General features: G+C 39.8%; 2 protein-coding genes across 11 annotated transcripts in view; both read left to right on the forward strand.

Moving 5' to 3' along the window:
* Positions 1 to 5,375, forward strand: part of SLC39A10 (solute carrier family 39 member 10) — a 41,315-nt gene extending 35,940 nt beyond the window's left edge. For 9 of the 10 annotated variants that reach the window (XM_064719156.1, XM_064719152.1, XM_064719147.1 and 6 more), the window contains 2 exons: positions 604 to 794; positions 2,163 to 5,375. In XM_064719156.1, coding sequence (XP_064575226.1) covers positions 604 to 794; positions 2,163 to 2,321 — 350 coding nt within the window. In that variant the 3' untranslated portion in view covers positions 2,322 to 5,375. The remainder of the gene's footprint in view (positions 1 to 603; positions 795 to 2,162) is intronic. The other variant, XM_064719150.1, reaches the window with a different exon arrangement.
* A 5,765-nt stretch (positions 5,376 to 11,140) lies between these two features.
* LOC135450255 (baculoviral IAP repeat-containing protein 5.1-like) lies at positions 11,141 to 14,072 on the forward strand. Its single transcript, XM_064718257.1, has 4 exons — positions 11,141 to 11,301; positions 11,921 to 12,030; positions 12,323 to 12,437; positions 13,586 to 14,072. Exons 1-4 carry the CDS (start codon positions 11,164 to 11,166, stop codon positions 13,772 to 13,774), a joined length of 552 nt encoding a protein of 183 aa, XP_064574327.1. The 5' UTR covers positions 11,141 to 11,163; the 3' UTR covers positions 13,775 to 14,072.
* The last annotated feature ends 1,298 nt before the right edge of the window (positions 14,073 to 15,370 follow it).

A 15,370-nucleotide genomic window follows, 5' to 3' on the forward strand; every position in this document is an offset into this window, starting at 1 on the left:
GAGCTGATTACAAGACTGAAGTCTTGATTTTTACATAATATCTACTTTAGCACCTAAATTAGCAGAGCTGTCCTGAATTCAGAATAAAACACATTACCCTGGCGTGCCTTTACCCAGAAAACTGATTCAGGGTGGATGTGAAGTCACTCTTTGTGAATGTAACTCTTCCTAGTGCTCAGATTCAAATTCATTGTCATCTTCTGTGGGGACAAATGCCTCATTTTTCTCTTCGTGGATTTGCATAATGAGGTGTGTATAGCTAAGAGGAATTTTCCCAGGTATTGATCCTAACTAAGCCTCTGGTTTTATGTGCCATGGAGAACTCCTGAGTGTGTGCACATGGGTGTGTTCTCTGTGGGAAGAGCAGACCCAGACTCCTGCATTCACCCTTGACAGTTAACCACTGCTGCCTTTGTGCCAATCAGTCAGCAGGATGAGCAGGCCCCTTCAGTCATGTTATTCAAGGGATGGCTGTGCCTGAGTACAGCTCTCCCAGGGGGATCAGTTCCCGTGGGGCTCATGAGCACCAGCAGCAGCAGCACTCTGTGCTGAGGGGTGTCTGGGCTGCTGGCAGCGGCACTGAGAGCCGTGCTGTCCCCGCAGGTGACTTTGCGGTGCTGCTGAAGGCGGGGATGACGGTGAAGCAGGCCATCGTGTACAACCTGCTGTCGGCCATGATGGCCTACATCGGCATGCTGATCGGCACGGCCGTGGGCCAGTACGCCAACAACATCACCCTCTGGATCTTCGCCGTCACCGCCGGCATGTTCCTCTACGTGGCCCTGGTCGACATGGTACGGCTCCTGAGCTGGGCTGGGCCTTCTGGGTGGGAACGTGGGGCTTTGGGGGTGCTGCACTGCAGTCTGCTGCTCAGGCTCAGTCTGCACTGAGACTTCATCCTCATCTATTCGGTCTGGAAAGTTGACTCTGAACTTTTACTATGAGCAGCTGCTGATGTGGTGAGTAGCTTTTAAAAAATTACCTGGTGGAAAAATGCTGCTGCTTCCAGAACACACACTGTGTTAGGTGCATTATCCTAAGTGTGTGTGCACCATAGATCAGACCCTTCAGTGCTGCTGTGCACATGTTACCTGCCTATATTCAGTCTTGATTTCTCTCCTCTAAGCTGCTTCAGAGCTTCATGTAAATAAGGCAGTTGTCTCACTTCTTGTCTTTACCAGCCCAAAGGTGATGAGATGGTTTTGTACTTTTGGGGTACTTGTCATGCTCTCCACTTCATTATGGAGACTTTAATTTGTAAATATATTGTTGTTATAAAGTCAGTCTAACCTATTAATAGGTGAATGAATCCTTTTCGAGGCCTACTAAATTGTTAGATAGAATGTCTGGGGTAGAGTGATCCTTCTTGCAACTTCAGGTGTTCTGTAGTAGCCTATAATGCCTGATATATCACTCTCTTGTCAGCTCTGTGTCTGATAGTTATTTCCTGTCCTTTGAGTGAAGATGTCATGGATAAAGGAAAGGAAGGCAGTACTTTCATTCCTTCATTGCTTTTTCTTTCCCTCGGCCATCATAGTAGTAACCAAACAGTCAAAGTCCCATTAGTGGAAAGCTTCTGCAAGAGACACTTGAAACAGAACCAGTTTTGTCTTGGTGTTTGCATAATCAGCCTTGTTCTCAAAGACCTCTTTACCTGGCACGCAATAAGAATAGATTTTGATTCCTCCCTGGCTGTAAGCAGAGGTTCACAGAGGTGTGGTTTTCTATCCATTCCCTACACCACCCCATATTTAAAAGGGATGTGTATGTGAGTATGAGTAAGTGTCTCAAATGACAAATGACTGGCTAGGTTAATCAAAGTCATATGTTTATTTGAGCATGACTTGAATTCTTTTAAAATTAAAAGAGCAGAACTTGAAGAATATTGGGCTGAACCCTATCTTGAGGAACTTAATGTTCAATTACATGGATACTCCAGTGAAAGTTCAAGGAAAGGCATTTTTAGTTTGTTTTGTAAATACATTACATAATCGTGTTTTTATTGAACGTAGTTGTTCAGTAGAGTTTAAACTGTATCTTAGTGTATTGGTTTTATATCTGAACCTGGAGTGTTTATCCTTGACAATATAATATTGTAAACTTCTCAATGTATAAATTGAAAAGAGGTGAAATAACTTCCTCAATTGCTCTGTATCTTTTAGCTTCCAGAAATGCTTCATGGAGATGGAGATAATGAAGAGCATGGTTACTGTCCTGTGGGGCAGTTTATTCTTCAGAATCTAGGCCTGCTTCTTGGATTTGCCATCATGCTGGTGATTGCCCTCTATGAAGACAAAATAGTGCTTGACATCCAGTTTTGACCTGATGCTGGTAATCACTGTGGTTCCAATCTGTTGCTGTCTGGCTTTGAGTCTGCACTGTGTGGCTGTGTGCCCACTGCTCAGAGGACACGTGGTGCTTGCACTGCTTACACAAGGACAGGAGATCCCCTTCTGCCTAGGGGCTTCTGCTTTTCTCTGATCCCATCAGATGAGCTTACCCAACACAACTCCTAAACTCCAGTGGGCGACGTTTAGGAAACCCTAAATCTGAGAGATAAGGGCCAAGGTCAGGGTGCTGTATAGGAAGCACTGCTTGCTTAAGAAAGAAAAAGTACAGGAAAATATCTCATTTGGGAAAATACCATTCCATTAGTGCACTTGGACAGAACCCAGATGTTGCAGCTGAAACTCACACCTGTACAAGGAACCCAAGGAAACTTTTAGTGCCACATGAGGCTTGAGTAGCTCACAGCTCTATGTATGTATAGATCTGTGTAGATATAGACAGAGGTGCACACATATATGTGTGTGTGCACCTCTGTGTATATATATGTGTATTAATCCTGTGCTGATTTTTCTGCGTAGTGGTGACTTGAAGTATTCTGTCTTACAGCAGGACATGACTGGAAACCACTGTGCTGGCTTAAATTTTTAAAATAAAGCCCCAAGCCTAAACACTGTTTAAATTCTTACAAGCCGTGTTAAGCTGCACTCCACCATTGCAAAGCTCCTGTGTAAGAAGGCAGGCTGTTGCTGTGTACTCTGCAAAGTGTAACTTCTGTCGAGGGTCAGTTTGATGATGTTTTTCCCCAGCTGAGATTTATTTGATGTTTGTTCCTTTATATTAGTAGGAAAATGCAAAATGCAGTAGAATTAGTGTTAGCTTGGGGAAATCCCTGACCTTGGAGTTATTGAGCTGTTTCTGGTTCTTTCTTGCAGACGCTAAACATGTATTGTGTGCCACTTGCAGCATAAACTACTGAAGAATTGTGGCTGTGAATTTGTGCAAACTCTTTTAACCAGAGAATCCATGTGGGAATTTCTCCATTTTTTAAAATTATTATTTTGGACTATTTTCTCCTCTTCATGTTAAACCAAGGTGCAAGATGCTAGTTGCTGAAGCTGGACACAAGGGTTAAATTATGCTCTGTGGATGTTGTACTGGTAGGGTATTTACGATACTGTAACAGCGCATCAAATCTGTTCCTTCAATGCCTTGATATCAGACATTGTGACACCAGCCATTTCTGGCAGTAAAGAATATGTAAGAAGATTTCTACTTCCAGTATAAAGGAGTTCATTTCTATGATATTTTTTTACAATTTTGGTATTTAAATTAGATTATTAAAAAGCAGATGTGGTAGAACCATGGTATGTGTCATTTAGAAGAATAGACTGAAAATTTGGGCCTTAACTTGCTGGGACCAGCTGTCCTAGATCAGATTGTGCTGACAGGCATTTATTGCCAGACATGAGTTAGTTCTTCTTGTACCCATCTCCTTAAAAAAAAAAATAAATTGTAAGTTTGTGGGGAGTGCAAGTTGATTCTGTAGTACCAGTCCTAAGCATGGTAGTAGCTTTTTTTCCAAACATCCAGTTTGTCTCTCTACTGTGTATGCCAGGTAAAAGCTGTACTTTGACTGTGTGCCGTAAGTTTAAAGTTCCGGTCTGCTTGGTGCCAGTGTAGCTGCTAAAAACACTTAATCCTGACGCCTTTAATGAGAGCCAGTGGGTCTCTGCATTCCATTTCAACTTCCCCTGTTTCCTGTGGCCCTTTCCTTTGGAAGCTTCATTGGTCAGTCTAGCTTTTACTGAGAGCAGCTCATGTGTTTTAAAGGTATCAGTTGGTTGCCAGTATTTCTTCCTAATGCAGTATCAGGAAACAGTATTAAGGGTCCATTTCAAAGAAGGGTGCAGTTTCTTCAGTGAAGAAGCCAAAAGCCCAGAGTTCAGGCATGTGGCCATTTGATGTTCTGAACTCAGGTTTTCTTTTTTCCTCTTTAAACATATTTAGTGTAGAACCCTAATTAGCAAACACACTGTTGTTAGCTTCAGATTGCTGAATTTCTGCAGTGTAAAACTCCTGGATGACATTTTTGCATAGTGCCCATGTTAAGTCAATGAGACAAAACTTCCTGGATACCTTCTGAAGAGCTGAGTTTAAACAATCTCTCTTTCCTTTGTATTAAACTGACTGACTTAAGTTTTTTTCTTTTCTGTTAATTCTGAAATATAAGGGGGTCATTATGCAGCTGATGTTTTGTCAAATGATTTTTTTTTAAGATTTATTTCTCTTAATTCTTTTCAAATGAAGATTTCTGTATTTCCAGTAGTATATTTACTGTTGTGTTAGTTGGAATGTGGTTATAGCTCAATACACTGCCTCTGTAGGAAAATAGTTAACTTCCTTCCAAGACCATCTTCAGACAAGGGAAAAACATGGTCGTTGAAGGTAGGTACTATATTTTTCATGGAATATAGATTGTTTACTTTTATTTTCTAGTATTTATTGCAAGTGTAACAGAGCAGTGTAGCAGCTGTGACTTCTCTATGTTTCCACCAGTATTGAATTCCAGATGATTCTAATGTACACTTCTGAGTCATGTTACAGACAATCTGAATTCCACTACATTTCTACTTGGCTTCAACATTCCATTTGGCTTGAATCCAGAGTCTCATTTAACTTGTATTTGTTGGAGGGCATAAATGTTACTTGTATATTTTACAATGCTGTCACTGTGTGACATCCCATATGAATTCTGATGTAAATCACATTGCACTCAATCCGCTGTGATTATGCTTAGAAAATGTTGTAGTTGCTAGATGCAGTGTGATTTTTTTTATTATTTTTTTCTTTCCTCTCCCCATTAACAACTGAGTCTATGGTTTTAAATGTGATAATGGTCCAATAAGATAACTTGCTGAGCTATTGTTTTTTTTTGTTATAACTAAATCATTTTTAAAAAATTTTATAAAGCTGGAAATTATCAAATGCTGTTTTGTTCATTGTCAACAGTGTTGTGTTCATTTTATGTATGTTCCTTATACATAAGGAGCCTTCAGAAAATAAAAAAAAAATATTCAAGGAGCAGATATTTTTGTTGAGTTTCTTAAGGTTTGATTGCTTTTGTGTTTTAGTATTCCTTTCAGTTCAGCAGACAACATTACAAGCCTCTAAAAGAAATTCTGAAAAGGAAGGTGTCAAAATACTTGGTTTAACAGGGCTGCTTAAACAATTAAAAACCAACATAAATGCTCTGTCCTACATTTATGTCTAGGGAGTCAGGTGGGAGCAATACTAAAAACAAAACAGTGGATTGGGGGATTCCATGGAAAGTTACCATGATTGTCTGGCTGATCCTGTAGTCATTGGACTGCTCAGGGAACAGGTCCATAGCCTCTTCTGGAGAAAGCTGCCCATCCTGGGAAATTCTCACTCCCATCCTTCAAAAACATGGTCTGCCCAGAGCAGAGTTTAGTACCTGCAAACCCTCCTCACTATTCTTGTTTCATTCACTGTGGCACTGCTGCCTCTGAAGCAGCAGAATCCCCTCTGTTACTGCAGTAAAAGTTTTTGGCTTAGAACTAATAAAAACCAGTTGCCTACAGATGTGCCTTTTTTTATTCCTGAACTGTGGTGGCACTACTGTACCACACTGGACTAGAAGTGGCCAAGGGTTGAAAACTGTTAAAAGCTGGAGGAAGTAGATCTGTAAACTGACTATGCAGTCACAAAATGTTTCCTCAGACAGACAGAAAAAATAGACCCTCCCCAAAAAAGGCCTTAAAACATTCTTAAGTGGAAAAGTAATTTCACTGGAATAGAGATACAACACAATAAAGTACAGTGAAAACTCAGGAGGGAATGTGAGCATACTAACATGGATATACACTAGAAAATCAGGGTAAGGTGTGTGTGGCTTTGCATCATACCTGTGTAAGAATGTCATCAAATAGCAGCTGTGTTCCTGACTGACCCTTGGTAACAGCATTTGTGCTCATTCCAAAGATCTCTGGGAAAGGATTCTGTGCAAGTGTCTTTGTATATTCAGTACAGCTTCAGTACTGAGAAAAGGTGGGGAGAAAAAACCTCTAGAGCAAAAAAAAAAATTATGTAGAAGCAGCCAACCATCCCACAAGAGGCCACAAGCTGTACTTCAAAACCACTACAGGCTTTCTTGGAGTGATTAATAAAGTGTGTTAACTAAGATATAAATTAGACAAAGATATAATTCCTGAAAAATTCTGGAAGCTGGCAAAAATTCTGTTAAAATGACATACCAAGGGTAAGGGGCTGCTGCCCCTCTCTGAGCCCACTGCCTGCCAAGTGCCTGAAGGTGTTTTGCTGAGACTGACACAACTCCTGTCTGATAAATTAAGCTGATTATGGTGGCCTTTCTGCCTCCAGTAAACATAATGAACTATTTCTCTTATGCCTATTTTAAAATGCTTTTAACTTCACTGGGCTGTGTTTCTCACTTACTGTCCCCTGAGTGCTGACTCACACAGAGTCAATTTAGATGGCAGTAATTGGGTGGTGTTTACATAATGTCCCTTTCTTAGAAGTCACTGAAACAAGGCCTGAGAGAAGATAAGATTAAGCCACCAAGCAAACAGTGACTGAGTAAACACTGAGGCACATCAGTTTCAGTAAAGATACACCTATTAAAGAAAATAAAAAAAGCTGTTGGTAATTCTGTTGTTCCGACATCTCCTTCAGGAGAGGCAAAATAAACACCACTTGGATCAAGTACATCATTGACATTTGTAATGAATTCCGAGGAAAATAACATCTTCAGAACACTTGTCAGTGCCTCTGGCACCGTAACTGCATTCCCCATCACAGTGAGGAGCACTGTGGCAGCTCCTGCAGGAGAACAGGACAGAGATCTGAGCAGCAGCGCCGCACTTCCCTATCACTGGGCAGCCCTATCACTGGCACTGTAATTCACTTGGAAGGCAGCCAGAATTCTCACTGGAAACTTTAAAAGCTGTTAATTACTTCTGCTAGCTCATGCTTGAACCATTTCATCTCCAGCCCTTCAAATACTTTTTAATAATCATCCCTCAAGTCACCCAGCCATTGCTGCTTTTGAAGAGTAATAGCACCAAAAATTTCCATAGTAATACAGTTGAAACTCCCTGGATACAAGTTTATGGAAAACTTTTCTAAAAATATCTCTACTTGTTCGACATCTTTCTAAAGTAAATGTCTGCTATCACAAGGCCATAGCTGGGCTCATAGTTTATTTATTTTTTTAGAAAATCAAACATGCTTGAATTCTTGAGGTTGGGAGAAGCTGGACTCCTCTTAAATGCATAAAAAGAAAAAATTATGAGTGATAAAAAAAAATTACTTGCAGGAAGGGCATGAGTAGGTGATGCACTGAGGATTGGGATAAAGCAAACCAGTCCAAAAAAGTATCAGTAAATGTTTACTACATACAAATCATTATCTTTCAGGGCAAAAAAATGTTCTCTCCATGCTAGGAACTACATTTGTCATTTGTTCAGAACATTTGGTCATGTAATAGGAGGGCATCCCCCTCACAACCCCCCACCCCCCACTCTCCTTCAGGAAAGAAACACCTCTGTGCAGCTGCTTGAGCCACTTGCCTGCTCATCGCGTTATTGCTGGAATGTGCCTGTTTAAGCACATCAGTAACCAAAATCACTGCAGGCTGACAGTGACAGCAACACCCCAGTTCCTGCCCATCCATAACTTGAGCAGCCTTTGGCCATGCTGGGCTGCTTGGGAAGCTGGACCATGAAGAAGGACCATGTATTGCTGGGAAATTGCTGAGAGGCTGCTGTGGCAAACAGGAAACGCCCTTTGCCAGAGCCCCTCTGCTGCATCCCAGCTGGTTTCACTCTGCCAGGGGCTGCTCTTGCCCCTGGCGCTGAATAAATCCCAGCCAGCCAGCAGGGGTGGCAGTAGGATATTTTGCACCTTGCAGGAACAGCTCATTTCTTTTCTCCTGTCCTGCACAGCAGAGCTGAGCCACTCAGAGCCCAACTTCTTCCTGCTCCCACACTGTGTGAGTCAGGGAAAACCTTTTCCTGGCAACCAAAGGCCTTCAGCAGGAGGTCTTTAAATGGTCATGAGCATCATTTCCAGAGTCTCTTGAAATCTCTAAACAATTTTATTTTTATAGCTATTTATTCGTGTAGAATTAATTAATATGCATTAGGTACAATGTATGTATGAGACTATGCACCCATACATTTTTTAACACCACTGTGTTATAAAATATTGTTCATATTATATTTCAGCTTTTTTTTTTTATCTTTACCAAGTTTTATTTCTGGCCAAAGACATCAGGTACAAATGTTTGATTTGGTTTTCAGTTGAAACCATCTAGCTAAATACAGTCTCATTTAGATAATCTACATTAATTATAGAAAAATAATGCAAATTAATGTAGAATGTGATTGCAAACACACATTCAATTATTGAAACAGTGGATAGGTTTTCCCAGTGTTACCTTTTTCTTAAAAAAAAAAAACACCTAGAGAGCCTTTTATTAATGCCACAGCAACAAGTTTCAATTGATTAAGTATGAGAAAAGCAAGAAAATAAAAAATAAATGCACTCCACTATTGGCAGTAGTTGAAACTATTTCCTTGCAGTGGAAGACAACTATTTCATTTCTGAGCCTCTCTTCCCCTAGATCATAGACACACTTTCATCAGGGTTGGCTTTAACTGATTTACAAAGTTGCAACACTACTCACAGGTATTCTGCACTTACTGTAAAAGTCAGGATCTGATAGTGGATATCAGATATTTAATGTACTGTATTGTTTAAAACACAATTTAAATCTTTTCTTTCATGTCATGCCACCTTTTATGTATCTTCCAGTGAAAAGCTCCAACTACCCATCCATTTAATCTGGACCTATGAAATTCTGACAGTTTCAGAACACTTCTGCAAAACAGCATTCTCTTGAAGGATGTAGACAACCTACTATAAAATGCAGGACACCTTTACAGGTAGACTTGAAATGTACCTGTCATTCTTAACAGCACGGAATTCTGACAGAATCATAGGCACGAATTGCAAGAAATACATCTTAGGATGTGTTAGTACATGTGTAATCCTATTTTCTAGTATTCTAGCAGTACTTTTCTACATAAGAACTGATTTGGGCTGCTGGGAATTTTTTGTTTGTTTGCTTTAAATGCCATAAAAACAATCAAAGCAAAAAAGAAATTTCAATTCTGATGCATAAATATCACTCAGGACTCCAAGGTCCCATATGACTGTGGTGGTTTTGATTAAATAATACATTACACATAATGCATTTTTGAAAAAACAGCATTTTCAGATAATACTGCTTACAAGAAACATTTAAAATATTACAGCTTTGTCCCATTTTTGCATTTTCTATTTGAAATGACACAAAGTAATTAGTTAAATAGATCATGACATCACAAGATGATAAAATATGCCAAAATATTTAACCTACGGTTTCTTTTAAACAACAGACAAATTATTCATTCCTGAAAACAATCCATATGCATGAATTAGTGCCTTACATTAAAGAGAAGTTTGAGATTTAAAAACTTGAGCATGTTTTTGGGCAGTTAAACCCAGTTTTGGGTTTGGTTTGGCATTTCAACTTTTAGTTAAATTAAGTTCCTTGCTTCATACAAATACATTCACACGTGCATACACACACAGACATCAACTACAGTAAAAAAGAGATTAAAATACCTGATCATCAGCAAACTTAAGAAAGGCTGCCATGGAGTCAGGAGAAACTAATAATATCAGTGCTTGGAGGGCCCAGGTTATGAATGATAAATTCCTGCACCATTGGTATTATCTGGCAAAAGAAAAAAAAAAAAGAATTAAAGTATCCTATTTTCATGTAACACATGTTACTCTAAAAATCTGAATATAAATTTCAAGGACAGTATTCCTGCATATACAATAGACATCAGTACAGTCCCAGAGGAATCAATGATGTACCATTTGAAACTCTAGGCAAAAACATACAAATGTTCTTTAATCTCATTTCAGTCACCACATCTGGACAGAATAATGGGCTGGATTATTTTTCTGCACTTACTCCATTTGTATTTCAGAGAAGATTTAAATTTTCAAGTCTCACAATGCAACATCCTTCAGAGGTGTTAAGATCTTGGCTTGGAAAGCTGCTGCATGCAGCAGTCTTGAAGACACTGATGTTTAAACTTCTACTGAATTTAACTGGACTCTGTACCAAAATAGGAGACAGTTTATAAAATGACAATGCTTTGACACTGTGAGCTCCTCCAGATATACACCTTTAAAATATTACTATCTAGCATCTGGCCATGCTCTATAATATCTTAAAATAGAACTAAATACTTATAATATTTTAAAATAACCACTTTCTCTTTAAAGAAATGCAACACTACTTGCAAAGACAATCCTAAGAATTAATCTCTGAATGTGAAACTGAAGAAAGCCTGAAGGATTCAAATAGCAATGTCAATTCAACCCTTTTGCTTGCAATCAGGATAGTATTTTTTAAAACTTTATATGCAAAGTTTCTGTATTTGTAACTAGAGTTTTTAACTTGCAATTTTTGACATTTTAACTGTAAAATCTGCAATTACCATAGGTGCATTCAGTTAAAAAAGCAAAGTTTAAAAGTTCTCTGTTAAAAAATGTTTGTGTCCTGTGTGATCAAGGACACAGACTGTGACACAAGGGGAAGAAATTCCAGCAGCTTCATTTCCCTTGATTGTCCTGCCATGAACTCACCTGTGTCGGGAAGGGACTGAGGCTCTGTCAGGCCTTCCCCTGCTCTCCAGGTGCAATGTGTCACCCGTTAGCAAAGGCTTTAAATGGGAGAGCAGTAGGGGGCTCTGCCCTTGGCTGGCTGCAGAGATGGAGCAGCTGCTGCAGGAGCTCAGCTCAGCTTCCAAGCTCTTAATTGACTACAAGGAGATGTATGAGTATGAGAACCGTCTGAAAACCTTCACCAAGTGGCCCTTCCAGGAAGGCTGCAAGTGCACTCCAGAGAATGTAAGTCTGAAAATGCTTCTTTTGCCTCTGCCTTAATTTGTATATGCTGTGCCTGAATGTGAAGTCATTGTTAAGTATATTCAGGTTCAAGAGAAGTCCACTACGCCTGAAGATTAAAAGTTAAATACTCAGCTTTCCTCTGTTCCCTGCTCAGAAATACTGTAATTGGGATTGACTGATTTTTCTGTGTTCAGTCCACAGTGTTCCCTTTTTTTTGTCTGTTTTGTTCCTGTCATTTGAAAATTAATTTCTTGTATTGCATAGTCTTTCTAATTGCAAATTTCTATTTGTGACAAAGCAGCCTACATTAAGTATGGATCCAGCAGGAAGGATAAAGTAGTGGAATGATAAAGTAAAAAGTGGACTGATCACTACTTCAAATTCAGAAATGGAAATTATTTAAATAAGAAATCCACCTCACCTCTACTTTGGCACACACATGACACTGCCAACCTGAGTGTGTCAGATGAGTCATACTGCTAGAGTTAACTGAGAAGGTGTTTGGTTATTGAAACAAACTTAATTTTTAGTGTCCTGACTAGATATGATTCTGAATTGTCAGGAAATATGAGTAGTGTGTGTGGGATAATGCTCTAAACTTCTGAACTGTCCCCTGCAGATGGCAAAGGCTGGCTTCATCCACTGCCCAAGTGCAAGTGAACCAGATACAGCAAAATGTTTCTTTTGCTTGTTAGAACTGGTGGACTGGGAACCAAATGATGACCCATGGTAAGCACAGATGTAACCATTTAGTAATTTTACAATGAGTTAATGTCTCTGTCGATTTCCACTATGACAGTGCACAAAAGTAGGAGCTTATCTTGCCCCAGTAACTGTGAAATTGTTCAACTAGCTTTTATCTGAGATCCACTAGAATCTATTGCATCTTTTCTGTATGATATAATTTCTGCTGATAGACAGCACAAATACTGAAGACACGTGCCTGTAAAGATCTCTTCCTCTCCTGAAATGAAACTTCTGTGGGTTTAATATCTGTTCTTATTGTGGGTTTATACTGCAGGGAGGAACACACCAAACGTCGCACCTGTGACTTTTTAGCCCTTCCCAAGCACTTTGATGATCTGACAGTGGAGGAATACTACATGCTGGAGCTGACACGGCTGAAGACCTTCATTGTAAGTGTTAGCCACATCATCTGAAACGCAAAGCTAGAATATAACAACAACTTCTCTTGCTAACATTTCCAAACATCAGCCTGGAATGATTGTCTAAGGCTAGAACATGACTTATTCTGAAGTAATAATTTATGTGCATTATTGGCTAAGAAATCTGCACCTAAGCACTTCTCAGGGTAATTTATTGGCTTTTGAATGCACACCTGTTTCCTTTAGAAGTGTTTTTCCAACAACTCATCACAGCAGACAAAAAAAAATATAGGGTGCAATAATCAAAGCACAAAACTCAACAATGAGCAGCTCTATCATTCTCAGGAGGGATGAACAACATACGCAAAAAGACCAAATTTGACCAGATTATTGCTTCACATGTCCAGTTTAACATATAAATCTGCCTAATTAAACTTTAAACCTCATTTCTAATATTTTACTCCTCCCCATTTCGGGGTTTCATGCCACAGTGCTGACATGTAAAAAAGCACACAACTGAGCAGCTCAGTTGGTCAAGATCAGCTGATCTGTGAGCCCTAATCCTATGGACAGTAGGAATCAAGTGAACCAAGTTCCCTGATGAGGAACAGTAAAAGGTTCTGCTTATTAGTTGTTGGTGGGTTTGCACAAATATGACTTTTGCCTTGCTAATAATTCAATATACTAAATAAATAATTAAATAATTGTATTATAATTATAATTAAATAATAATTAAATAATTAAATTCTGTATTAAATATATACCTGGTGACTGCCAAGGTTAAGCATTTAAGGTCACTGTGCAACAGATTAAAGTACAAAAAAATAGCATCATATGGCACAGTGATATCTTAGAAAGAGGACTAAGAGTGGTGTTACCTAACTTGAACTGTGAATGGTTTAGAGCAATGTCTCAAGGTTCAATATGGGTCTTGGCCATTATATGGCTGTATTTCTAAGTATATAAAACATTTGAAGCAGCAGCCTCAGGTGGGGACACTCAGCCCCAAGGATATGTCACGGATAGCTGGAGGGCTGTGCACTGGGCTGACCAGGGTACGATTGCTGTCGTGAAACACTGACACCCGAATGCAGCCTGAGGAGAGGGGGCTGGAATGTGGCTGAACTAGGGAGCTAAACTGCCCCGCTGAACGGCTCAATCTCTTGCTTTGATTCAAGCGCGAAGTTGGCAACCGCACAATAAACGCTTTTGAAGAAGAAGTCGCGGCGACGAGGCAGAGGCTGGTGAATTACTTCGGCTCCGGGGCCTCGCTGCCGGCACCGCCGCCTGTCGAGGATGAGCCTGCAGGCCAGGAGCCGGGAGGCTCAGCCTCCGGCCCCAAGGAGCCCACGACAAGTGAGCTGTGACCTCCGGCTCTACGAGGGTCTCTTTCTTTGGTGCAAACATCCCTGTCTGGGTCTGAGTGCGAATCCAAAGCTGAGCGGGTGTGTGAGGAAGTGTGTGTAGAGAACTGCTCCTGGATCAGGAGTGAGCACAGCCAGGGGTGGGCTGGCTCTCACCGTGTGCTTCCTTGTTATTGCTGCGTGTGGAGATAAGAGTACTTCCACTGCCCTGCCAGCGGGTGAAAAGTGTCTGAGCAAATACTTCTATTCTGGTTTTTAGCAAGCTGACTTATTTCTTTTTGAATAAAGATTTACAACAAGAGTGCTTTCTGTGATCTGTGTTAAAACCTTATACCTAGACTCAAATCACTTCTGCTTCAACACACTTTGCAAGGAACTCAGTGGATCTGTGTGTCTGCAACAATTGCTTAAGCACCTGCACTGGCTGCACTCCTGCTCACCCCTAAGTGTCTCTCTAGGTCAGACCAAACTGGCACCAAGACATCCAGCAAAAACTGCAGGTGGACTGTAAGGGTAGGCACAAGGTGTAGGCACAAGTCTCTGGATATTTTGGTGTGCAACTAAAACAACAAAAGCTGAAGTCCTACTAATCTGTTTTTAAAAGCTTTTCATTACAATTTCAAACTTGCTGGAGTTCTTTTAAAAATCTTATTTTTTTCTGTTTTCCTTTATGAGAGACTGTTGTAGAATACAAGTGCATGCATGCTTGCAAATATTTTTGGTTTTAAGATGCAGACAGACCTTTCTCAGTAAGGTGAAAGTTTTGTACACTAGTTTGTCAGGTCTCAGGCAGTGAATGAACAGCAGCTTTTGGAACTCCCCTGACTTGTCTTTCCACTCTGTAAGAAAATCCTCATGCTGGAGATCTTAAAAACATGTATTTCAACGCTCTTCAAAGCATTTGTGAATTCCCTAGTTTGAGAGTAAATTATCCCTTAACTTGATACATCAATCCATGAAGTGACTATTTCCCAAAGAATTAAAGTCCTCAGCTTGCTGTATCTTTGTTTAGTAAATGGCCAAAGAAAGCCTAGTTTTCATTACTTGCCCATTTCCTGCAATCTGCTCAAGTGAAGAAGCTGGAACATTTTAGTTCCTTTAATGTCTCTCATTATACCTTTTTTATGAGCATTTCCTACCAAAAATCCATTCTTTCTCTCTCTGCATACTTTATGCTGTTTCTTTAATTAAGAAGTATTTCTAAGTCTTGATATTTACAATGAAAAAAATGCACAATTAATTTTTTTTAAAGAGTCTAAGAAGTCCTGGGTCACTTGACTGAATATTGGTGATAGGTTTTCATCATTTAAATTAGCAGTAAGAAAAGTGAACTGGCAAAAGTGTTACCTGGACATCAAAGTGGTTATGGTCAGATATGAAGGGTAAGATAGAAGAATTTTTTTGTCTGAATACCTTGAATATCTCAGACAAAATAAGGTAAACTCCATTCAGGTGGTTTGAAATGTAGTGTAAGAATTTGCAGAAACTATTTCAAATTCTTTTTTCTAGGTAGAAACAAAGATGTGGAAAATCTCTGTGGCTTTTTCCCAATTACCTAGATCACCAAGCCCTTGGCAGACAGCTACTCTAAGGATCATT

This window comes from Zonotrichia leucophrys, chromosome 7 (genome assembly GCF_028769735.1).
Source record: "Zonotrichia leucophrys gambelii isolate GWCS_2022_RI chromosome 7, RI_Zleu_2.0, whole genome shotgun sequence".
NCBI classification, from domain to species: domain Eukaryota; kingdom Metazoa; phylum Chordata; class Aves; order Passeriformes; family Passerellidae; genus Zonotrichia; species Zonotrichia leucophrys.

Coding starts and splice junctions, on each gene's coding strand:
- LOC135450255 (XM_064718257.1), top strand. CDS start 11,164: ATGGAGCAGCTGCTGCAGGAGCTCAGCTCAGCTTCCAAGCTCTTAATT. Junction 12,031..12,322: donor GAACCAAATGATGACCCATG/GTAAGCACAGAT, acceptor TTTATACTGCAG/GGAGGAACACACCAAACGTC. Junction 12,438..13,585: donor CACGGCTGAAGACCTTCATT/GTAAGTGTTAGC, acceptor CTTTGATTCAAG/CGCGAAGTTGGCAACCGCAC.